Source organism: Branchiostoma lanceolatum, chromosome 2 (assembly GCF_035083965.1).
Source record: "Branchiostoma lanceolatum isolate klBraLanc5 chromosome 2, klBraLanc5.hap2, whole genome shotgun sequence".
NCBI lineage: Eukaryota > Metazoa > Chordata > Leptocardii > Amphioxiformes > Branchiostomatidae > Branchiostoma > Branchiostoma lanceolatum.
Window position 1 is genome coordinate 35,896,341 of NC_089723.1, and position 23,586 is coordinate 35,919,926.

General features: G+C 41.2%; 1 protein-coding gene and 1 non-coding gene across 2 annotated transcripts; one reads left to right on the forward strand and one right to left on the reverse strand.

The window, feature by feature from the left end:
• The first annotated feature begins 642 nt into the window (after positions 1-642).
• On the forward strand, positions 643-23,137 carry LOC136427018 (annexin A6-like). The gene is made up of 22 exons (XM_066415737.1): positions 643-772; positions 2,678-2,753; positions 3,180-3,274; positions 3,660-3,830; positions 4,373-4,406; positions 5,129-5,211; positions 5,627-5,701; positions 6,286-6,387; positions 7,407-7,482; positions 7,821-7,933; positions 9,065-9,184; positions 10,602-10,853; positions 16,377-16,452; positions 16,760-16,854; positions 17,365-17,535; positions 18,050-18,083; positions 18,359-18,438; positions 18,810-18,878; positions 19,109-19,210; positions 19,903-19,978; positions 21,390-21,502; positions 22,252-23,137. The coding sequence occupies exons 1-22, from the start codon at positions 758-760 to the stop codon at positions 22,369-22,371; spliced, it is 2,148 nt and encodes a 715-aa protein (XP_066271834.1). The 5' UTR covers positions 643-757; the 3' UTR covers positions 22,372-23,137.
• Trnaf-gaa (transfer RNA phenylalanine (anticodon GAA)) lies at positions 11,984-12,092 on the reverse strand. Its single transcript has 2 exons — positions 12,056-12,092; positions 11,984-12,019 (listed from the first exon to the last, which is right to left on the reverse strand). It is a non-coding gene; the product is annotated as a tRNA-Phe (tRNA).
• Positions 23,138-23,586: the final 449 nt, after the last annotated feature.

Consider the following 23,586-nt stretch of genomic DNA (forward strand, 5'->3'; position numbering starts at 1 on the left):
CATACATGCAGTAATGAAATCATTGCTGATAATGCCTTCATTCAAATACCATAACTACAATGTAGGGGCACACAAACATCGAGCAACCTACTTTTGTAAATAGGTCGTTCAATATCAACATTAATATACCATGTCATGTCAATACATCAATTTCATCGGTCGTACATTGAAGAATATACCATTGAATGCTCATTGACCTTTCTTAGTTTAGGTTTTGTTAGTCCATGCGGACTTTCAGAGAAGTGCAGACAGATTCAGCACGGTAAAACGTGACACGAATGAAATCGATTGCTGACAAGAGTCTGATCTCGCTTAATGTGGGCGTTGCTGGTTGGTCTTCCTAGATCCTGCCGGTTACGTGTGAGGCAAAATTTCTGCCCCTGCCAAATAAATACCTCAACACTACCAGGGGGTTTTCAGTATACCTGAGTTGGGAGAATTGTGTCACACTCGGCTTGTGGCGTGGTAATTCTCAAGCAGAAGTCTAATAGGAATTTGGGAGGAGGGGCTGTGCAGTTGAGTCTAACCCTTACTCGCAATGGACTCCATCCCGAACCGCTAGTCCTAGCCCTAAACCTATCCCCAACCCTAACCCGTAACTCCACGCACGCGCACTACCCTGTGAAGCAGAAATTTGGTGGGGCAGAAATTTGGCGCCACACCAGTATATCTCCAGCTGTCACCAGTTCAGCTTTGTGTGATATTGACTCAAAGTCTGCTCAAGGAAAGGAAGCGTTCCCCTGGGATCATCGACAGCATGGCGTCCGTTCAGGTTTGTGTCATCTTTTAAAAATCATATGTAAGCCTGGACTGTTGAGGGAGGGCTGTCAATCCTCGGCCGTACTGGGCAAAACCATTATCTTGGTCGGCTTTGAACGTGCCATTGGGTTGTACTTGCATTGGCGAATGTTTTCGTGTGGTTTGGGTGAGGGTTGTTATAAACAATAATCTTTTTACAGAAAGTTAAGCATAAAATCAAATTTAAGTTTGAATACTTGCCAATGTAACTGTACTCCTTGTTAGTCACCTATAGATGAAATAAGCCATGACTGAAATTTCAATGATTTTCGATCATCTATGGCATCCTGTAAATAAAAATCAAACGACAGGCTATGCTAACCAAGGCGGAGGGTTTCTCTCAAAAATCAACCAACATGAAGAAACTTATAGACGATTTAATCTATTGTACACCAATCCCTGTTCTCCATGTGCCCAATATATCCGCCCTCCCTCTTCTCTGCCCTACTCGATACCCCGGTCACGCCAATGTAGGAACCGTCATGGTGGATCCGCCATTGCAACTAAACCCATTCTATATCGACAACGACGTCCGAGACAATTGTAGTTTTATGGATTAAATGATTAGGCGAAGGCATCTCTTATCAACGTATTGAAATAAAAGATGACGATCTATATATATTTACCCCTAATCGTCCGTCTATAATTCCTAGGCGTGGCGTATTTTCAGGAAGAGCGCGGGACTAAAATCGAAAGGACTTCCTGTTACAATATGGTCTCTGAGCAACCACGAAGTGACGAAAAATTTGACAGATAGCTCACCGAATCTCTTAGATAGATAACAATTTTCCTAATCTTTATGTGGTTTGTTGTCTTTAATTTTACTGCTCCTTTCTTTATATTCAAATTATAAAATCAAGGGTTACATAAATCCAATTGTGGTCGCTGTTCGGTCGCTCAGCGATTGCCGTTAATAGTGGAATAGAGGCCTGAAGGTCACGGAATAATCATCACGCCAGACACGGAGTATTTGGCATCGGTCCAACCTCATCCTTATAGTAGACTCTACTGACTGCTCCAGACTGGGTCAGGGGCAGTAGGACTGGGCTTTCTGCCAGAATACATGCACTGGCAGAACAATGCATATCATAACGACCACGGCTCAGTCAGTTTTCTTCTGAAGCGACGTACGAATAATTTGCTGTTCTACGCGATTACTGGGTAATATTTGAAGAGCAGGTATTGATGATTGTGTGCGATGGGTTTAAAAATGATGAATTGGGTTGATTTTCCATCGATATCTTTGTATGATTCGATGGCCGGATATCAATCAGAAAACTATACCAGAACCTACAGTTGATTACGAAATCTAACAATAGAGTATTAATAATTGATATCCAGACAGACTATGACAGGTGATGATATGTACTCTTTGATATGCAAATATTCGCGGGACATGCATTGACGATGAAATTTTCACAACATATTTTACATATTTGTTTGAATCATATTTGCTCAGAATTTGTATATATATCGCAACAATATAATTATCTTCTATATTGGTATCCATTTGTATCGTGTCATAAGTAAACTGATTGTTGTATGTTTAATCAACAACATTCTGAATGTTTCACTACATACTTCATAGTGGATACCAAGATAAAAAGTGTTGAAAAACCTTGAAAGACCTAATACGTGTGTCAAGTGTCGATTTATTGCAATTGCAACTACTTAAGTGGCAATATGGCAAAAGTACGGATATGCTCAAAATGACAAACTTCAGTGCTCAAATCTACTAGATAAAACAAAGGATATCATATCAAAAGTCTAATCTTCATTATTGCAGAAAATGTAAAGGAATATTCAATGATAGCCAGCAAAATAACAAATCTTGTTTACTGTATGTATTTAAAGTTAACTGTTCTTTTAACTGCTTCAGGGTACTATTTATCCGGCTGAAGACTTTGATGCTGAAGTAGATGCGGAGGCGCTACATGAGGCCATGAAAGGATGGGGTAGGAACAGTACAACCGATTTCACTCATTGTTCTATTTAACACATCCGACATTATTTGGATGTTTATCCTAAGCGATCATACTCTTATTAGGCTAACTGTTAAACGTCTAAAGTGACGTAGAATGGCCGACTGACTAGACTAATGGGCAAGAAATCGATGCAATGGTTCGATTCCTAGCAGTCCTGGCTAGACGTTGTGCCCTTGAGAAATACGTTTTACGCTTCTTTCTTCACTCCACCCGTGTGTACAAATGGCTGTCTGACTTCGATTGGGGAAGTAAAAGGCAGTAGTAGAAGAAGAGGGGGTAGGATCCGCCTTCCAGTGCAATGTCCTAGACACTGCCCAACGTCCTCAGAAAGGCTATAGGACTACCTTACAGACCGAATCTCACATACCTTACTTACGTTTTTTTTTATTATTCTAGGCACGGATGAAGATCCCATAATCGAGATCCTGGCGAACAGGAGTAACGCGCAGCGACTCGAGATCCGGGATCAGTTCAAGCAGATGTACGGAGAAGTGAGTATAAACTACAATGTATTCTCCAAGCAGAGGTAACGGGGGGTCTACATGTAGTAGTGGCTGCAATTTGTTTAGTCTCCCTCCCTTCAGAAAGATCGAGAGGAAGACTAACCCCCTCCAACCGTAACCACTACATAAGGAAATAGTATAAAGTACCCAGAAAAAAAAAGTTATATCTCAGAAAAGAAAACTTGTACAAGTACGCTTTAGAACTGTTTCGCAAAATATGGCAATTTTAAATGGAGGGAAAATGTCATTCCTTTTATGTCATTCGTCTAAGATATAAGTAACTTATTGAATGAATTGTAGATGTTAGCGTGATAATGGAAATACCAACGAAGAAAAGTAACTTCTTCTTCTTTTCCTTCCCCTTTTCAACAAGCATCTCATAGATCGCTTGAAGAGCGAGCTAAAAGGTGACTTCGAGGAGGTAGTGGTGGCACTACTAACGCCCCCTGTCGAGTACCTGGCGCGCTGCATGAAGGGCGCCATGAAAGGGGCGGGGACGGATGAACAGGCTCTCATCGAAATCCTGTGCACAAAAAATAACCAGGTAGGAGATAAAGATATCAATTCTGATGTTTTAAAAAGGATAGCACGACAGTTACTCAAACTAATTTGTAAGATACTATTGATGATGTGCTATTCAATACTATTGCGATGTCAAGGTACAATGTAGCTAAGAACCATTATCAGTTGTGAAAGGGGCAGCTTTGATTGTCCAGATGTAGATGACATAATGAAAATCATAATTGCAAAAAGCTTTTGTACTACTGCAGCTTTAAAGTGCAGAGTGTGGTGGCTGTAGGGGGTACTTAAGGCAGTAACAATACGATTGCATGCTTATCTGAATGTACAGAAATGGCAATAGTGCTCATAGTATCATTCAGCACCAAGGACAGGTACAAAAGTGAGGAAAGAAAAACACAACGCTGTACGTGATAAAGCGATACTAGTAGTGATATCTTTACGAAGAGGAAGAGATTGCAATACTATGTAAGATCACAGTCTTCCACTTTGTGGCTTTAAATTTGTTAGCAAGCAGTATCGTCTTTTCAGCAAATGCAAACCTAACTCCTCCCACTTTTTTCTTAGGAAATAAAGGAGCTAAAAGCCACATACGCAGAGGGTGAGCTATAGCGTAATTTGAGTTCCACTAAATATTCCGTTTTTAAATTATCCGCGTGTTTCATTGAGGTTTTAACAATGTTAAGTTGACCGTAATGGACGTATAATGACGCCGTGGTGCCTACAGTGCTTGTCTTTTCGTGTTACATTTCATTTCTCCTTAATGAAATAATATGATAGAATAAAAGCATCTAGGATGATTTGATTGCATGGTCGTCCAATCACAACACTAAAGAAAGTCATAGAAACGGACACTCATTTAAAGGACATGAACTTTTCCCAGCAATGAATGACAAGCAGTTCTGGAGAATAAACTTGGCTTACTTCACCTCGTAATGAGAACACCCTCCTGAAAGCAGAGCCCCTATAGCTCGATTCGGCTCGCTCGTGTGGCTCGGGGCCCTGTTCTTCACCTCCGGTACACACGCTCCTGGTGACGTCACCACCAAAACAGCTTTCAAGCAAAACCGCAAAGGACGCTGGGAAGCTATCAACCAGTCAAGTTGCCTTTGGTTCAGAACAAATTAACCGCGAAACTGTGCCAAATAAGGATAGCTCATTAATAAGTCATGAGCAACTGTCAGTAACGTCACCAGAAGCGTGTCTGTCGGGGGTGAAGAGCAGGGCCCCTACGCGAGCGAGGTAACCAATCGAGCGATAGGGGCTTTGCTTTCAGGAGGACCAATGATGGTGATGATTCGGTGTTTTTCCTCGCTTGTGTAGTGTTTGATGGTGACAGCCTTGAGGAAGACATTGAAGGCGAAACCAGCGGGCATTTCAAACGGCTTCTGGTCTCTCTGTGCAACGTAAGTATCAATGACTTATAAGTTGTATTGTGCAGTAGTGTAGAGTATTGTCTTGTATTGTACTAATTGCATTGTATTGTGCTGTATCGGAGTTAGAGTTAGCATTTAAATTAGAATAGTCGCATGTTATATAGTTCTTTTTTTCCTGTTGCTTGCAATTGGCCTTCGGGTAAGAACTTAAGCTTGCAATAAACTTATCATTGTATTTTTCAATCTTCATTATTAACTGTACGGACCTAGAGGCACTAGGTAGATGTATCAGTGCATAAAGAATAATACAAGTGGAACTAAAATTTCGTCTTTGGTGAATGAAGATAGCATCTGAAAAAAAAAATGACTACATGAATCCTACTCAAAGCTGATTGAAACCTCGAGTCACATTTTTACGACTCATGAAGACGGTCCTTTTTTCTAGGCTGGCCGAGAAGAAGGGGACGAAAATGATGTAGACGACGCGTTGGCCGAGGAGGATGCCACTGAGATATATGACGTAAGTGCTGTTCATTGATTGTTTGGACATGACAGCTACATGCCTTAGCAAAAGATGCTAGATTTTGAATCCAACAATGCTATAGACTGTGATCAATTAAGAATGGATTCCACATCCTAATGGATTGTCCAATCTGATATAAAGGCCGACAAAGATCAATACAGTCTATTGTATGTAAAACCGATAAAATTTTACTACACACAAGGACAGTCATTTATCATGATATTATCACGCACTGTCCATATACATAGACACAAAAAATACTCTATGCAAAAAGAAGACAATGATATACATTCCTACGCAGCATACCATCATAAACATAATGTCCTAGATTATTAGCATGTTACATGTTACAAGTTACATTGTCTTTATTTTTATTCATAAAGTAGATTAGTTCTTTACAATTGTAATTTTAGCAATAGTTCAACTGCCATGTATGTTTAAGCTATCAGAATTGTCGCTTAATAAAGTTCTCTCTCTGATTGTGCCTTTTAAAATACCGTTTCTTGTCAAGCAGTGAAAATGATCAATTAGGCACCGAGTATACACAATTCTGATGTTTCGAATTGGCTGTTATTCCTCAGGCAGGAGAAGGCCAGCGTGGGACAGATGAGTCCAAGTTCAACTCCGTCCTGGCCCTGAGGAGCTTCCCGCATCTTCGTGTCATGTTCGAGAAATATCTCGAGGTACGGGTACATTTCTACATAGTCAGACCTTTGAAGGCCACCGGGTACATTTAATAGTCAGTGTTAGCCTCTTTAGGGACGTGGTGTTTATTTTTTGGGAGCGCTAAATCGCTATTTTCAGCCTGTGCTAAGGTTAAGTTGGCGTGTCCTCTCCCGGCCTTTTCCAGTCGGAAATCTCGAATCAGCCCTTCCCAAAAAATAAACGCCGCCGCTCCAGAAGTCTGCGAAGGAGGCTAAGTTAGCCTCCAACCAGGCCCAATGGATTGCAAAGACCGTATCCAACTGGACGAAGGAGCTTGTATAGCAATCTAAGGGGTTGCAAAACGTACTTCCTCTGCCAGTTTGATACGGTCTTGATGCAACCTATAGATCTGCTTGGAGATTAAGGCTAAGTCAGTGTTTTGTGCACCGGAGCGCAAATAAGAGATAAAAAATGTTTGACATTTATGACGTTTACTAGTAAACTGCATTTTCGTTGGTAAGGACCTGTAACATCACATGGCATCTGACAGCTTTCATTCAGGAATCAAATCAATATCTCTCACAATTCACTTGGACAGGTTACGATCTAATAACTCTGCCACCAACCAGATGTCACATTAGTAGGCGTCTAACTAGGTTGTCGCACAAATTGAACGATCCTCGTTGCAATACAAACCGCTATCGCAACAGTGCCGTACCATTTATTGTCCTCTTACTAAATACGTCTATGTAATGTCTATCGCTGAGATCTACTGTCATAAATGATCAATGCCTTTAATAATCGATGTGTTTTTGTACCATGTATTTCGTTTCTAATTGTGTAATGACGTGAATGACTTTTAATGTAAATGCTACAGCATCAATTCAGTCTGGTGACTTCTGAAATAAACCATTCATATAACTCTTTACTAGTCTAATTTCTCTTAGTGTAGCTCTATTTTATTTTCATATGCATGGGTCTTTTATTTGACTGTATTTCCGTACTATACCTAACGTAATGGGTTGGTCATCCCTGTGTCCTATCTTGAACTTTGCAGCTTTCGGGAAACTCTATCGACAACATGATAGACGAGGAGTGCGATGGAGTGATCAAGGACGGGTACATGGCCATAGGTGAGTTTCCTGTAGTTTCAGAAATAATTCCGACACATTTTGAAAATTCCATTCACGCATTTATTTTATATTTATAAAATGTTTCATTTTCCAATTCATAAACTCCTAATGCCTAAACCATTTAAAGAAGCCTGCTGTCCGGCTACCACTTCTGTGATGAGTTTTTATGGAGGTAGTGTAATGTAAAATTAAATCCATGTGTAGATTCATATTTTAACGCTTTGGTTGAAATGCAACTGTGGATAGGTCAGCATAGACGAGGAATCTCATCTGTTTTAGTAATCACTAGCTTGTCTCGCATATTCGCTCACTCTATACTATCTTAATTTCATTCACAGTGTACTGTGTGCGAAACATCCCCGGGTTCTTCGCTAAGCGCATAAACGACGCGTGTAAGGGGATGGGGACGGACGACTCCACTCTGATCCGCTGTATAGTCTCCAGATCAGAGGTACGTATTGTATGTCTTAGAGTTAGAAATGTGCAGATTGTACTAGATTAATGTAACTAGTCAGTAGTCTTATACACCGCTTTGCCTTACATTGTACCTGTTACAATTGTTGTGTGATGAAAATTCACCCGACTTTACGATATTAACTTTCAGTGAGCGTTTACTCATTTCCGTGAACGTTTACTTATTTTTAATGGATTTTCATAGACGTTTAGACGTTTCCTCAATACCTGCGCATACTAGCTGTATATGATATATAGTATCATATCACATTACTATAATAGACGTCATCACTCTTGTAAATTTCGTCTACAAAACTGATTTTTGAACACATTTCCAGGTCTTATCGACCTTTGTATTGACAGCCTCATGGAAAACGATGTTAATTATTGAAGTAGGTCACTAGGCTGTTCATAATGATAAAATGAAAGGACTTCATTGCATGACAATCGCAGATGGTACAATATATGGCAGCATAGTACAAAATAGTAGAATAAAACTTCATGATTACTAAAACAATAAGGGCTAGCATAAATCTTTCATATAGTAACACAATCGATTAGGGCTAATAATCAGTTTGGCATCTTTTTTTCTGAAAACAAAGCAGTCTTTTAGATAGTTACCTAGTTTTGCATGGTGGGAGTTGTTCCATCTAAAGATATATTCAAATGAGTCTTTTGGAATCTGTTGTACTTGAATGGAGAAATGTGAATAACTTACATCGTATATCACTCTCCAATCAAAGGTTGGCGGGAAGATTGTGACCTTTTTATCATATGCCCCGTTTTTGTCCGATCTGTTTGTGTTTAAATCCTTACAACATGGCACGGCATCATTATTCCATTCTATTGCTTTAGGAGAGACTTGTAATTTGCTTGCTCTTCTAGGGCAAATTGAAAGGCTTAACTTTCCTAAAAACGGGGCATATGATAAAATTATTGTCACAATCTTCCCCATCAACCTCTGCTTGGCGAGTAATCGTACCCGATTTATAGAGAAAAAAAAAATGACAAAGTAGACAGCCCGACAAAACGCCTAAAAGACGTCATCAAAAACCAGTCAAAACCCTTCCTCTGCCTGAAGAGTAGGGTAATCGTATATAACATAACTCATCCTTCCATCTCCCTACAGATTGATCTTGCGCAGGTTAAGGAGGTGTTTGAGACTCGGTACGGCCGGCCGCTGTCCGAGGCCATCAGGGACGAGTGTGGCGGAGACTACAAGAACATGCTGCTCGCCGTTGTCAAGGACTAAAGCTGGTGTCTCGCTGGGTTGCGGCACGTTGGCGGCCTCACTGCGACCTTAATCGATTTGTGTTATCCTTGACTTTATAATGGAAATATCCTGCAAAACGTGCAATTATGACTAAAAGACAACAAAACACACAGAGCTGAAAACGATTGTTTTTTTATCGATGAAATTTTTGAGCGCTCAGTCAATTTGCTCGGCCGCAGTGAGGTCGCCAACGTGCCTTAGCTTCAGTGAGATACCAGCTGAAAGGATCGGGGATGGTATTTACAACATCTCTGAAAGAGTAGATTACCATCGTGTATCGGCTACTGCAAGCTCGGTATTGTCCTAGAATAAATACCATTTCTTGTCGGATCGGAGTATTGGTGATCCTCCCCTTCGTAAATGTGTCGCGACTATCCTACTTTGGTGTTTGTATTATCTGTGATTAGACAAGAAATGGGGTTCTCTTCGGAACTTGTGGAGAAGAGAATGAGGAATACGATAACAGTTTGCATTTAACCCAATACCCCCTATCATTATATTACATAACATAACGATGTGCGCCTTGTTTTGTTTTGTCTGAGTCGTCTACGAGCTGCCCCCCTCTCCTTCCGCAAGACGGCGAACGCTGAGCGACCGAATGGTGACCAAACTTGGATTTGCGTAACTCTTGATTTTATAATCAGAATATGATGCAAGGTGTGAAAGTATGGAGTACAATAATAAAAGGAAGTAAAATAGATAAAACTTGAAAAGATTAATTTTTCTCCATGAAATTCAGCGGTAACTCAGCGGTTGTAGCCTCGAGTGGAATGTGAATGTAAGTGATGTGGAACCGGCAACATTGTTGGGATTTCTGGTAGCGTAACGTGATCTTTGTCTGTTTTGCTTTGTTAGATTTGTCCTGCGCTTGTTTATGTTAGGAGCTCATGCATCAAACTACATTCATACAGTATAGACTAGGAAGATACCCCGAGATTATAGAGGAGATAAGTCTCTATTGAATGTATGGAATTTCCTGGTAGAATATAAACGAAAAGGGGAAGTGTTCCCATTCAGTCTATGGGAAGCCATGTTTGAAGGGCTGGCATGGTAAAATCGTAAAAACTATGACGTATAGTCGTTATGCAAAAAAATGAGCATTTCAGGTTTAATTATGTACTTCTTTTCATTTCTTTGTGTTTATAGCATAATATGTGGCGACAGGATTTTGTATTGTACCTGGCTTCTGACCTCTAGGTGAAACAGTAGGTGAAACGCCGCGATTATTTTAACAATTGACAAATGACAGAAAACTATACGAACGGAATGTTTATCTTAGTATTGGCACGCCCGGCCTGTCCATTTGATTTTATAACAGTCCGTGTAGTGCCGTATTTTCCAACCATGGTCTAAAGAAGGTCGGAAGGCCATGGCAGGCAGGGAATTTTTTTAGCACGTATTGATGACAAGGATACCAAGTTCACGACAGTGGCCTTCCGCCAATCAACACTTACGGAGAGGAGTTATCACCCGAGCTGTTCCCATACCAGGATATGACAGACGGGACGCATATAGACGGGTCACTAGCACAGGGGCAGATGGGAAGTCTCAATATAACATCTCCATATCGGTCATCGGACTAGCGGGAAACAAGATGGACGCGTTGTCGTGGTTCACTGGATTTTTCAAGCACCAAGAGGGAGCGGTATGTACTAGGATATGGCTGGTTAATATTGAATAGGCCATTTATTTTGTGGTACCGTTACCAGGCAGCGTTGGTATATGTTGAACATGAAATGGGCTATTGGCTGTGACAATATTTGTTAAAGGATATATGTTTTGCCAGTGTATGGCGTTGAGACCACACCAATATAATGTACGGACTCTGTTCACGGTAATCAATTCAAACGAAACAGAGTAATTCTTGCAATCAAACGATTTAAAATAGATTATTCTTGTAAAATGTAATGCATTGATCTATCAGTATTGTACTATGTTCCAAAACCCCTGACTGGACCCTTCCGATCTGTAGAGTAGACTCCTAGTGTGTTCCAAATATCTCGCCGGGTCAAAACGGCCTGCTCCAGCTCTAGTCTGTGTAACGCAAACTCCAGCTGTCCGGGGGTTTCTCTCCCCTCCCCGCGGAGGTTGGGTTGCGAGGTGGTTACAGGGCCGCGAGCGGTCACAAGAGGCTTGATTGAATTCAGGCTACTCCAGCTCCCCCTACGTCTACATGTATGTGAAAATGACAGAATGAGAAGTTCTAGTGCATTCCGCTATGTGGCGTACCGATCGAATTAGATTATCGCTAGAAAAGAAATTCTCTGGTAGTTTTGAGTTTCCCCTAAAGTCAAGCTCGGCATGGGAACACGCTCACAGTGTTCAGCTAGTAGAATGTTGGACGAATTCGTAACTTATTTTCAGACAAACATCTGGATTCCCTTCCGTATCATGTGTAATGTTTGCTGCACGTCCGAACACTGCAGAACTTATGATGTCAAAGTCTGGGAATGAGTAAATGGGTCTAGACGGAAAGCAAATAGTGCATCTAGTTTCCAACAATGTTGAATTAATGTGTAACTTTTTGCAGACACGTCTCACGATTTTGAATTATCTATGATCTCATAAATATCATATGTATGCAAATTTTCGGTTTGGCTCAACTCACCACATCGCATTCTGGTCTTTTACATTGATTATTTGACGATCCTGGATTAAGTAGAAAATATAGAAAATAATGTAAAAATAGCCTAATTGTATGGGCAAGTTGCTCGTCTAAATGAAAATACCAAGAATTAGAAAACGGTAAAATTGTACATTTTGATAAAAGAAACTTGCCTCGACCCGGGATTGAACCAGGGACCTTTAGATCTCCAATTTGTCAAGCCAGTATTTCGGCTTCCGGGACTTCAGTCTAACGCTCTCCCAACTGAGCTATCGAGGCACATGGTAAAGTTCACCACGTGATAGTGTCTGCACCTTAATAGCCAAAGATGTATTGACCATATTAAACTGAGTACATGTGTTTCAATAGACTTATCTAATTCTTTCACTGAAAAAGGCTAATATGCTTTGTGAAGCATACAAAGAACCGACAATTAAAAACCTTTTTATACAAACGATTATCCCTGATCCAAATTCAATCTTTATTTCAACGATTTGACTGATATACTTGTGCTACCATTCAAATGAAGAAAATGACATCGGATGCAAATCAGCTCGACAATTTATACCTATTTTCTTAAGCAATTCCCGAAATGGAATGCTTCTCATTATTTGCTTAATGTCGTTAATCAATGATAGCCATTCGCGTAGTGCTTATATCACAAAACCCTATTTGTTCTATCTCCTCAACACGTCAATGTGAGGCATATGGTAACGTTACAGAGTTCAAAGTGCGAAGTTAAGAGAGCCACTTCCGCGTGCGTGCCATTGTAATAGGTCGCTCTACTTTCTGGACAACAGGTGCCCCCCTAACACACCCTCCGTACGTCAGTGACCCTTACCCTCTCCTACATACCCAGCTGACCGATCAAGTGAACACCGTACCAGGCGAGGCTTACAGTTCCCTAGTGCTTTCGTCTTTTCTGTTCCGTTCGCGTGTGAACTAACGGTCTCTGCTCAGACATGGTGAGTCTAACTATACTCTGTCATACTGTTTAGGACTAGAATCACCATGGTAAGACAGTTGCGTGCCACGTATACAAAGTAGGGCGTTGTCATGTTCAGAAGTACGGGGCGTCGACCTTCTAGAACATGTGGCTGTCTTAAGAATTAGTAACAGTCGTAAACAGTTACAGTGCGGTACACGATTCAGGGTTAGCGTGGAGGCATAACATCCTGTCGCAGAGGCCCGCCAGGGGCGATACACACAGCTCGCATGATTATGCGTGTATTGACCCGTGTGATATGTGAAAGGCGCTGGGCGCATTTACCGCTAGTGTTTGTGAGCACTGCTCTGCGTTAGTTACACAGATACGCTGAAGACATGTTGCCATGCAGGTCTATTAAAGTGTCGTATGATATCATATAGAACTGAATGTTCCTGTTTTGTATATCCCTACAAAAATTAGCATTTAAGATGGCGGATAGCTAGAGGGCGTGTCAGCTGGACACTGCAGTTTACTCAAGTTGTTATCGGCCGCTGCATACCGCATGCCTTCTAGAATCATCGTAAAACCTAGTTTCTAGATTGAATTTCATAAACTGCAAAAGACTTATTACGATTCTCATGAAAACTGCACGCATCCATAACTTAAGTTTGGATATTAGTAGCCGACACCTTTCAGGAAATTTACAAAATTCCTATCCGCCTCTTTTTGTGATAACGGGAACATGTTCTATCTGATAATGGCATAAAACAAACACACGACGAGCCTGCTCAGTGATACAGGAATCAAAGGCTGTTACAGCAACCGTATTGTGTCAACAAGACAGCATTGTACGCTGTGTCCCGTGACATGGTGGATTACAGTGTTTTGTGTATCATGGACATGTAAATCGTGTAACACTTGTAACCTAAGCTTTCAGATGCAACGATAGTAGGTGACCTTCCTCGCTAGCCCTTTCCGGTAGAAGTCATAATGATAGAATTGACACAGAGCCTACATGTATTATGATATGCTAGTTCTCGTTTTCTAGGCGCTGTTCTTATCATTATTAAGGCATTTATTCTAACCACGCTATAGTTACGCCCTGATACCCACGCTTTAGGGCGTTCCTACCTGGGGTACCAGCGTCTATAGGGTCATGGTACAATAAACTGCGTTTACGTGTGTCACATATTTTACGTACTAGCGTTACATAGAATAGTTTTAACGATCGTCTGTCAATGAACAATTGAAAACAGAAGTGAATTTTGCGGTTGTAGATTTTTTGCCAGACGACCCAAGAATTGGAAACGATCGCGACTTTCTGATAAATATCGACATGTATTACCTCTACTTCCCCAAAAGGTCCCTTGAGTTTGAACAACCCACCCACGCGTTTTGTGTCACAGGGGAGGGTTGGGCGCGTTTTAGTCTTATTAGCTCACGTCCGTTTGACTCAATGTAGCCTCTACCAGGTCACAGAGGTGGCTGGAAAGAGTAGAAATTGGGCGAATAGACAGATACATGTAACATGCCAGAGGAATTAGTCCGCTATAGGATTACATACAGTTTGTCGCATATAGCGGACTAACTCCTCTAGTGGGATATCTGTATATTAGACCGATCTTTACTCTTTCCAACCACCGTGTTCCAGCCACCTCTGGGGCCGGGTAGAGGCTAATGTGTGGTAGCAATCAACGTTTTGTACAGCTGCAGTAAATACAAGTGTTGCTAGAAACATTGTATGGTGATAATCATAAGACGGTTCAATCAACGTTTTGTACAGCTGCAGTAAATACAAGTGTTGCTAGAAACATTGTATGGTGATAATCATAAGACGGTTTAATCTAGGACTCTGTACGTATTTGCTTTTGTTGACGTACATATTTCATATTTCATAAGGGCTGTCAACAATGCCTTATAAATAATGCAAATAGTAATGACGAATTCGCACACCATCCAATTTTCTTAGCACCACTAAGTGAGTCATTTCATTAAGGGGCGGACCAGGAAAGATTGAAAGGGGGAGTTAAAAACTGAAAATAGATTGCAAGGATAGGAATTTTAAATAATTGTAACAATGTCGTAATGTAGAAAATTTCCTTCCTTGCACGTTTCAATGCTTCTCAAAAGAGCACAATTCATTGTCGATTCATATTTAATCTCAAACGTATGCTGAGGTCCCATTTACGAAGCTTTTAGTGTACTAGCTTTTAATGCACATACACAAAGACCTAAGTGATATCATCACATGATGTGATGAAATGCGTGGACGTACTCCTGTGGTCGTGAATTTTTCAATTGTCAAATTAGCTGATACTGTATCTGTTGACGTGTTGTTTCTAAAGCCCCGCGTAGTTTCCAGTTCAAGTTCAATGTTTGTTCCTTATCTGACGTCTCTCAGTGTTTACATCAACTTAATTGGTACCGCGGCAACGGTTTGTTCAAGGCCGCCAGGGTTTAGTACACTAACTATAGGTGACAAATACTGAATGGATAAAAAGAAATGAAAAAATTGACGTGGCACTTTGGGGAGGCAGAAATATTTTGAAGCATATTGGCTCGTAAAATGACGGAAATATGCATTCATTTGATCATTTATGGGGTTTGAAATGCTAAATGGCTTGTTTGCGTGCGTACTGTAGAACAATACACGGCACAGAAGTCTGAAAGCGTCCGTCGGGTTGCTTTTCTAACAACCACCTACACTCTTGTTGCCATGTTCACAAGCGTGCAGACGCAAAACATGCCATAAATGTACATACAGTCTGGTACAAAGCGTTCCATGCTTTACCCTTTCGTAGAGCAAACACCGCTGTTTACCAAATGATACTACATGTATCTCAATATACCATGGCTACAAATGTTCTAGACTAGCTATGAATAGAGGCCACTGTATTGTGCGACCATGGAAAGGCCACTGAGACGAAAATAAACAAAGGCAGGTGCATTATCAGTCGCTGTGGCCCTTTGAAGAAAGGGGCATGAATTTTTGATCGCGTCCGCTCGGACTGTTTCTTACGCACGCAACTCTGGTGTGTTCACATGCAAGCTTGTTGCTCCGGTGTGGAGCTAAATAGATTTCTAATCCACCAGATTTAGGGTTAGGGTTAGGCCATAGGGTTAGGGTTAGGTTAACTTTCACAACGCGACCCCCCTCCCGAAATCATACCAGACTTCTGCTTAAAAGTTACCACGCCCTACGAGTGTGGCACGCTTGTCTCCCCTCAGGTATACTGGAAACCCCCAAGTAGGCCTGGGACAAATACTTGGCAGGGGCAAAAATTTGGCTAAACACCGGTCAGCATTGAAGTGGATGGTAAAATGTATTCATTCGCTCATTTAACCATCCATTGCTTAAATACATGAGGGTGCCATCATTGTCAGCCCAGTTAGGGACGGTGAACTGTAGGCTAAGTATGTTTACGAAAATGAATTTATATCCTGCACTCCTCTAGAAGTAACGTTAAGATTGAAGTTCTTGGTACGTCAAAATGTTGCATATAGGTAAATTGGAAGTAAGATACAAGCGTGGCTAGACGTCGTACTTCGTAGAAGCCTGATAGGTGTTCACTTCGCATTTTGTTATCATCATCATGCATTTTGCAATAACGACGTTTTGGAACCTTTTTGAACAGGCTTCAGTCCACCCTGCTCCAGACTTCGACGCTGAGGAAGATGCCAAGGTTCTGCGTAAGGCGATGAAAGGCTTCGGTAAGGCAGAATTGCTTAAGCTTTTATGGTCAATTAATTGAGTGTAGTCAATGTATGTATGTATGTATGTGTGTGTGTGTGTGTGTGTGTGTGTGTGTGCGTGTATGTGTGTGTGTGCGCGCGCGCGTGCGTGTGTGTGCGTGCGTCTGTATGTGTATGTGTGTGTGGATGCATGTATGTGTGTGTGTGTGTTTGTGTGTGTGTAGCAACTTACTAACTAGTGTATTTGTCCGATTCCTGATACACCCGGTATGATGTTATATTTTGTTCACATTTTGGCATTTTACTGACCGGTGCTTGTTCACAGGTACGGACGAGGACGCTATTACGGAGATCCTGTGTCACCGCTCGAACGAACAGAGACAGGAGATAGAAACCATGTTCAAACAGGCGTACGGCAAGGTCAGTGTTGCAAGGTTAATGCTGTCGGGTGACAGAAACTACTAATACCAACAGAGAAACAGGCAGTAACGATATCTGTAACTCTTTCAAGCAAATACGTGATATTTACCGTCACATAACCCTGTAAAAAAAACTACTTCAAATTTGATTCTTACTCAAACACTTTCATAATTATGGTGACCTGCCACTTGCTACATGATGTGACAAAAAAGAGTGCCTGCTACTTAATCAGTAACCATGGTGACAGCCGTCTGGGCCAGGTCATTAACCTTATTTGTTTGGAGCGGAAGAGGAAGAGGAAGGAACGTAGCAAAAACAAAATATTTCGTTTCCGTTACGGTAAACAAAATTATCATACTCATTCAATACTGGCTAAATGAAATGACTTGTGTCAGAACTTTGGCCACCGTTTTCTTATCATTCGTACCCAAAACTTAAAAAAAAACAGCAACTTTATGATGATTTGAAACTGTATCAAAGTCCCAATTCCAACATTTGGCAATTTTTCAGGACCTTATCGACGAGCTGAAGAGCGAGCTCGGCGGGAACTATGAAAAAGCGATCCTAGCGATGATGCAGACACCTGCAGTGTATGACGCCACCTGCCTGAGGAAGGCCATGAAGGGCGCGGGGACGGACGAGTCCACTCTCATCGAGATCATGTGCACCAGGAAAAATGACGTGAGTTATGTACACCATTAAAAAATATGTGAAAAACAAATCAAAGACTGAAATTAAACAAGTCTTTTCTATGTTTGGGTGGAAGATTACCGGGTATTACTAATGTACCTGAAAGGTGAGATGCACTGTTACCAACTGTTGCAGTAGCCCGCTTCGCAGATCAAGTGTACAAGGAAAAACGATGTGAGTTACATCATTTCAAGAAATGTAAAATGCAAATTACAGGTTTGCGATAGCAAAACCTATTTTGTTTTCGTTGGCGTCCATTGGTACCGCCATGCTGGATTTTTTACGACACGCATGCGCCATCTTGTTTCCGTTCGGAATGTGACGTTATGTTTCTGGTGGTGATGTTTAGATAGCGTCATGGTTTGTGTGTGGTCTGTAATGAATGGGAAGGTGTTTGTTGAGTGTGCGTTTCATGAAAGAAGAAGGTGAATGTTATGAGCTTGTTGAAGCCAATACATATTTTTCTGGTACCGGTGTTAATTATGTCTTCTTTCTGTGTTTCTAGGAGTTGACAGCAATAAAGGAGGCGTATAATGCAGGTATGATGACATATAAATGCTGATGGCAGGATATTACAAATGTATGCCACTATTGTTTCAACTATTCAAAAATCAAATTAAGAAAAACGTGTTTGCTTCCTGTCATTGCTCTTTTTGCTTTCATGGCGAAATTTCCTTTGAACAGACTGACCTTCCATAAGAATATACATTTAGCCTATCAAAGTGAACATGTTGCCATGTAGGTATAATCCCTTGCATACATGATAACGAATTTGGTTTTGAAGTACCTTTTCCATGATGTCGTTCAATTCTAGAGTTCGAACGTGACCTAGAGGAGGACTTGGTGAGCGAGACGAGCGGGCACTTCGAGCGGCTGTTGGTGTCCATGTGTCAGGTACGCCACCTAGCGATTATCGTGTACATTGCACCTAACTGTAAAATTGACCTGCTTGCGTTCCATTGCACTTTGGATGCTATTGGACGAAGATGACGATTGTGGAAATAGGTGATTAAGTTCCAAATGTATGGCGTATTCCAGGCATGAACTCTTAATTATAAGGTGTTATACAAGCACTATGAATAGTTCGATGTTTACAGTGAGTTGATAGAGGACTAGACCGTGGAGACTAACCCATAATGATTACCATTCATCGCAATATTCATTCCTAACGGATCGGCAAAGGCGTGCTGTCAACGTTCCACACTTATACCTATCCATATTGCAGTCCTAACGCTGTCTTGTTTGTTTGTTTTGTGTGTGTCTAGGCCAACCGCGATGAGACCTACGAAGTTGATGACGAGGCAGCTGAAAGCGATGCACAGGAGCTCTTTGATGTAAGCGTTCAAAATGAAATTTCTATCATGATAATTAACATAACCTAATTAAGAATTAGTTCTCGCTGTCGATATCATGATATATCATGATATACCATCTTTGATATTTCCAAAGATCCCTCAATACTTGTCACCCGTATATAAGGTGATATGTAATTGCCCTTAGGAAGGTGATAGATCGATGGTCAACCGAAACGTCGATTGAATCAATCACTTTATTTGTTTTGCAGGCTGGGGAGGGGAAGTGGGGCACGGACGAGTCCACCTTCAACATGATCCTGGCGCTGAGGAACTTCAACCAGCTCAGGGCCATCTTCAGGGAGTACGAGAAGGTACGGACGGACCGAACAGGGTTACGTAACTGCTGTTTACACCGAAATTGCTATTCCTATCTGATGATACCTGCGATATTGTCCTTAATGTGAATGTGACGTCGTGTGGCGTAATGGCTAGAACATCCTACAAGGTGACTCGAGTTCGAACCCGACCTACCCCCAGACATGTCTGAACATGCGCCCTTGGGAAAGGCACTTAACACTTAACTTTCCTCGCTTCACTCAGGTGTAAATGAGTACCTTGCTAATCTAGGGTTAGGGACGTCCCTCGAATAGGACGTTAAATGGAGGCCCCGTGTTTGTCCCTGCGCACGTAAAAGAGCCCACAGCACCGCACTCCCGGTGTGCGATTGTCCAAACCTTACAGTCTGGTCTGGGTTGACATCTTGAAAAGGTGATAGTTCACCTGTTATGTCAATCCTTCCACAAATGTGGTAAATCCGAATAAATAAATAAATAAACATGGACACAAATGAGATGATCATGATGACAGAATTTTTTTTCAGTTCTTTTGCACTTAAAAAGTGACCTACCATTTGTAATACTTACTGTCTATGGCAATTATGATATCAATGCGATGTATCTAACTGCAAACCAATAAAAAGTTTAATAGTATTGATTCATATGTATATATCTATTATCGTCAAAACGACTACCTTGTGTTTAGATGTCTTGATTTGCTTGTACAGATCGCCGGCAAAGACATCCTGGAGTCCATTAAGGGCGAGGTTGGCGGTAGTCTGGAGGACGGATACCTCACCATCGGTTTGTATTTACCATCGACAGTAGGGTGGATGCTTGTGTGACCCTTTTATACATAAGATCCTTCTGAGATAAACAAAAGGCACTGTTATCCCCACCAATACTAAAATGGTAGCAATGCCACGTAAGACTTTGGACGACCTTCCAGCCACCCGTTGAAATACAAGATGCTGTGATTCTCCTTCTGTATGGAAGTTTTGCTTTATCTTTAGCACCTAAGGTTAAAGTTGGCGATAACATTTCTAGGCTACGTTGTTCCTGCGATGCTTAGGATCGAGCAGTAGATCAAAGTGAAATCAGACCTACATATCACAAACGACTTAACGCTCACATTTAAATTTCAGTTTGCATATAGTTTCTTCCTTTATCATCTTTCCTAAAGGGGAATTTATAGATGTGTTACTATATGATATGGGAGATTCTTTATACACAACCAGGTATTGATCTTACCTGCTAACGTTTCGATGTCTATCAGACACCTTCTTTAGAGCTTCTGACTGGAGTACTGCTTCTCACCGCTATAAGTAGCCGATGTAGGTGGCGCTTTTGCGGTGAGAACACTGTCTCAAATATGGCTAAGTTTGTATCCCCCCCTCGTCTCGGTTCATCACCGGTGTTGTCTTTCTTAGAAGCTCTGAAAAAGGTGTCTGATAGACATTAAAACGTTAGCAGGTGAGATCAATACCTGGTTGTGTATAAAGAATCTCCCATATCCTATGTTCTACCAACCTGATGAAATTATTTTCGGAAAGATGTGTTACTATATGTTTAATGTGTTGCCTCCACGAAGCCAGGGCAGCCATGGACACGCCTGCACTGTTCGCAAGGCTCCTGTACAAGTCCATGAAAGGCTTGGGGACAGACGATAAAACGCTCATCCGGATAGTAGTAACACGCAGTGAGGTCAGTAGCACGTGACCACTAACCCCTGTGCCCACGCAATGTCATTACCTACCTACCTGGCGTTTAGGCCCAAATGGTGGATACATTTTGTTTCTAGTAAAACGTTTTACACGTTTTTTTTCGTACACACAATAAAGAACTCACATAAAGCTTTCTGTTAGACCTCTGAGTCTGACCCTTTTCAGGTTGAAATGACCCGAAGCCTATGTCACGTGATCTGAACGGAAATGTGACGTCAGCAAGGGGTCAAAGCTGCCCGGCAGTCGGAATGTTTGCTGAGCTCTCATATTCATATTAAAACCTACTGTTTTTGCTAGAGCCACATTTGGATGCATTTAGTATCAGCGGGTTAACGTTATGTCTTCAAAAAAGAAATTGTTTCAGTTGAAAGTGCTATAGCTATCCGCTAATTTGGGCCTACACCGACAGACTTGGAAAGAGTCGGTAATGATATATGCTTCGGGGCACTTCTCTGCATGTCATGTGGCTAATGTTCCTGTTGCACCTTTAGCGGGGATTGCATTGGATACGCCCGCCTACTTCGCGGCACTGTTGAACCGGTCAATGTCCGGTGCCGGAACTGCAGATGACGACTTGATTCGCGGTGTGGTGTCTCGGTGCGAGGTCAGTAATGCATGGCCCAACAGTGCAACCTCTTTCTGCCATAGAGCTTTTCTCTGAAAATCAAACTTATCAACAATTAAAAGATGAACCAATGCAAGAAGCCACCTAATCATTTTAACCAATCAGTGAGCCAATCTCCTTGTATTGCCATGCTATTGGCCTTTGCACGTGAGTCATGGCATCAGCATCTCTTCTTAATAGTCAAGACTCAATACCCATGAACTATCTCTACCAGTTTCCCTGTTTGTTGTGCATTCTGTGTGTTACTCTCGTACTTATTGTGAACGTGGCTGTAATGTCTGCCGCATGGCTAGGTGTGTTCTTTGCAGCTTGCTCGTTTGGTATTTTAGAGTGATCTAGATACATTAACGTAACGGTTACATTTTTATGTGATGATACGGTAGCAACGTTTTCGGTCAGGATATATATATATATATATATATATATATATATATATATATATATATATATCAATGTGTTGTATGAGATCAAAATGGATACAAATTGACTTCTATATGTCAGGTTACAGTGACAATGAGTTCATTGTGGGCTTCAAAATGAGACTAAAGCTACTAAACAAGTAGGAATAAGACTAAAGAAAATTGTGGAAAACGCTCAGTTCGCCTAGGTCTAATTTGGCATTTGAAAGAGAACATACCAATATCTGTAAGAGATAGAGGAGAGAAGCATTGGCGTACTGGAAACAAAACGAGGTATAATGCTACATGTTATGGTCCTGAACGCTGCAGATTGACATGGAGTACATCAAGGCGAAATACGAAGAAATGTACGAGAAGCCGCTGGCAGACGCCATCGCTGACGACTGCGGAGGCGACTACAAGAAGTGCCTCATCGCTCTGGTCGGCTGAACCACGCAGTCTCCATTTATTTAACATTAATCCGCTGGGTTACATAGATCCGTCACTTTGAGCAACAGTGTGTTTGAGAAATCTGTATAAAGTAGCACCCCCAGGTATGCACAATTCAGATATGCAGGAGTACTGTATACTGGTGGACGTTGGATTGGAGATCTGTTTGGACGTATCATTTCAGGGTGTCGGAATTATGTGCCCTGGTGGAATTATGTTAGTAGACGTTAATCAAACTCACGTCACAGATCGTGGCGGATTGCAGTTCTCGTTATGACATAGCTTTTTCATTTCGATTTCATAAATGGTATCAAAGAGTACCGCCTTCTCGAAACGAATAAGATTTCATTTTTGCTGCGTACAACATGTTTTCGTTTACAATATCATTGAGTGCAAAATATCGTGACGAATAGATAATTGTACATGTATTTTAATCAAGGCTTTCTGGCTCACATCAACGACTTGTCACAAACCATTGTGAAATGCTGTCCTTGGTAATACTTGTCCATTTTCAGATTCATCCAGAGTATTCGACATGAGCCCTTTAAGCTTTACACACAAATGATGTTATGGACACAATAAGTGTGTCTTATTATGATCATGGTAATATTCGTAAAATCTGCACCATGTATTCCAGATCAGAATCGGTGTATTTGAAAGACCACTCAATAGCAATATGTAATGGTACGCTGTGGTTGATTGACTTCTCAGATGTACAGGACGTTACGTTTGTTGCACAAATTCAACAGAATCAACTCAATTACAACCTACTAGTTGGCGTCTTTTTTTTGCAATGCAAGCCGTTCCACACAAAGATGGTTATTTAGGTGTTACTGTCGTGTAATGCGCAGCGATCACTAATGTCCCTTTGCATAGCATATACAATTCATAGTAGTAATCATCTATACCAGCGAGGAATAGATGTGCCGTCTACGAAAAAAAAAACACGGCCGTCTTGCTTTTATATCTTTCCTGTAGTAGATATTTCCCCTTTTGATAGCTACACTTTTATTAATATTTTGGCGGTCCTACTTTATTGCAGAGTAATATGGAGTGTATTGTGTTGTCTTCTTAACCTTCGCCCTGCTGCCTAACCCCACAACTAATACAAATTTTTTGCCAAACGGCTACCTTTGGATGCTGAAAGTTAAAGTTTCTGCCTCGATAATGCGTTTCTGTCAGGACATAGCACGTTTGTATAAACTAAAAAAAGTA

Excerpts from the sequence above, each read along its gene's own strand:
- LOC136427018 (XM_066415737.1), top strand. Across the intron at positions 5,702-6,285 it reads ATGCCACTGAGATATATGAC|GCAGGAGAAGGCCAGCGTGG; the intron begins GTAAGTGCTGTT and ends GTTATTCCTCAG. Across the intron at positions 16,453-16,759 it reads TAAGGCGATGAAAGGCTTCG|GTACGGACGAGGACGCTATT; the intron begins GTAAGGCAGAAT and ends GCTTGTTCACAG.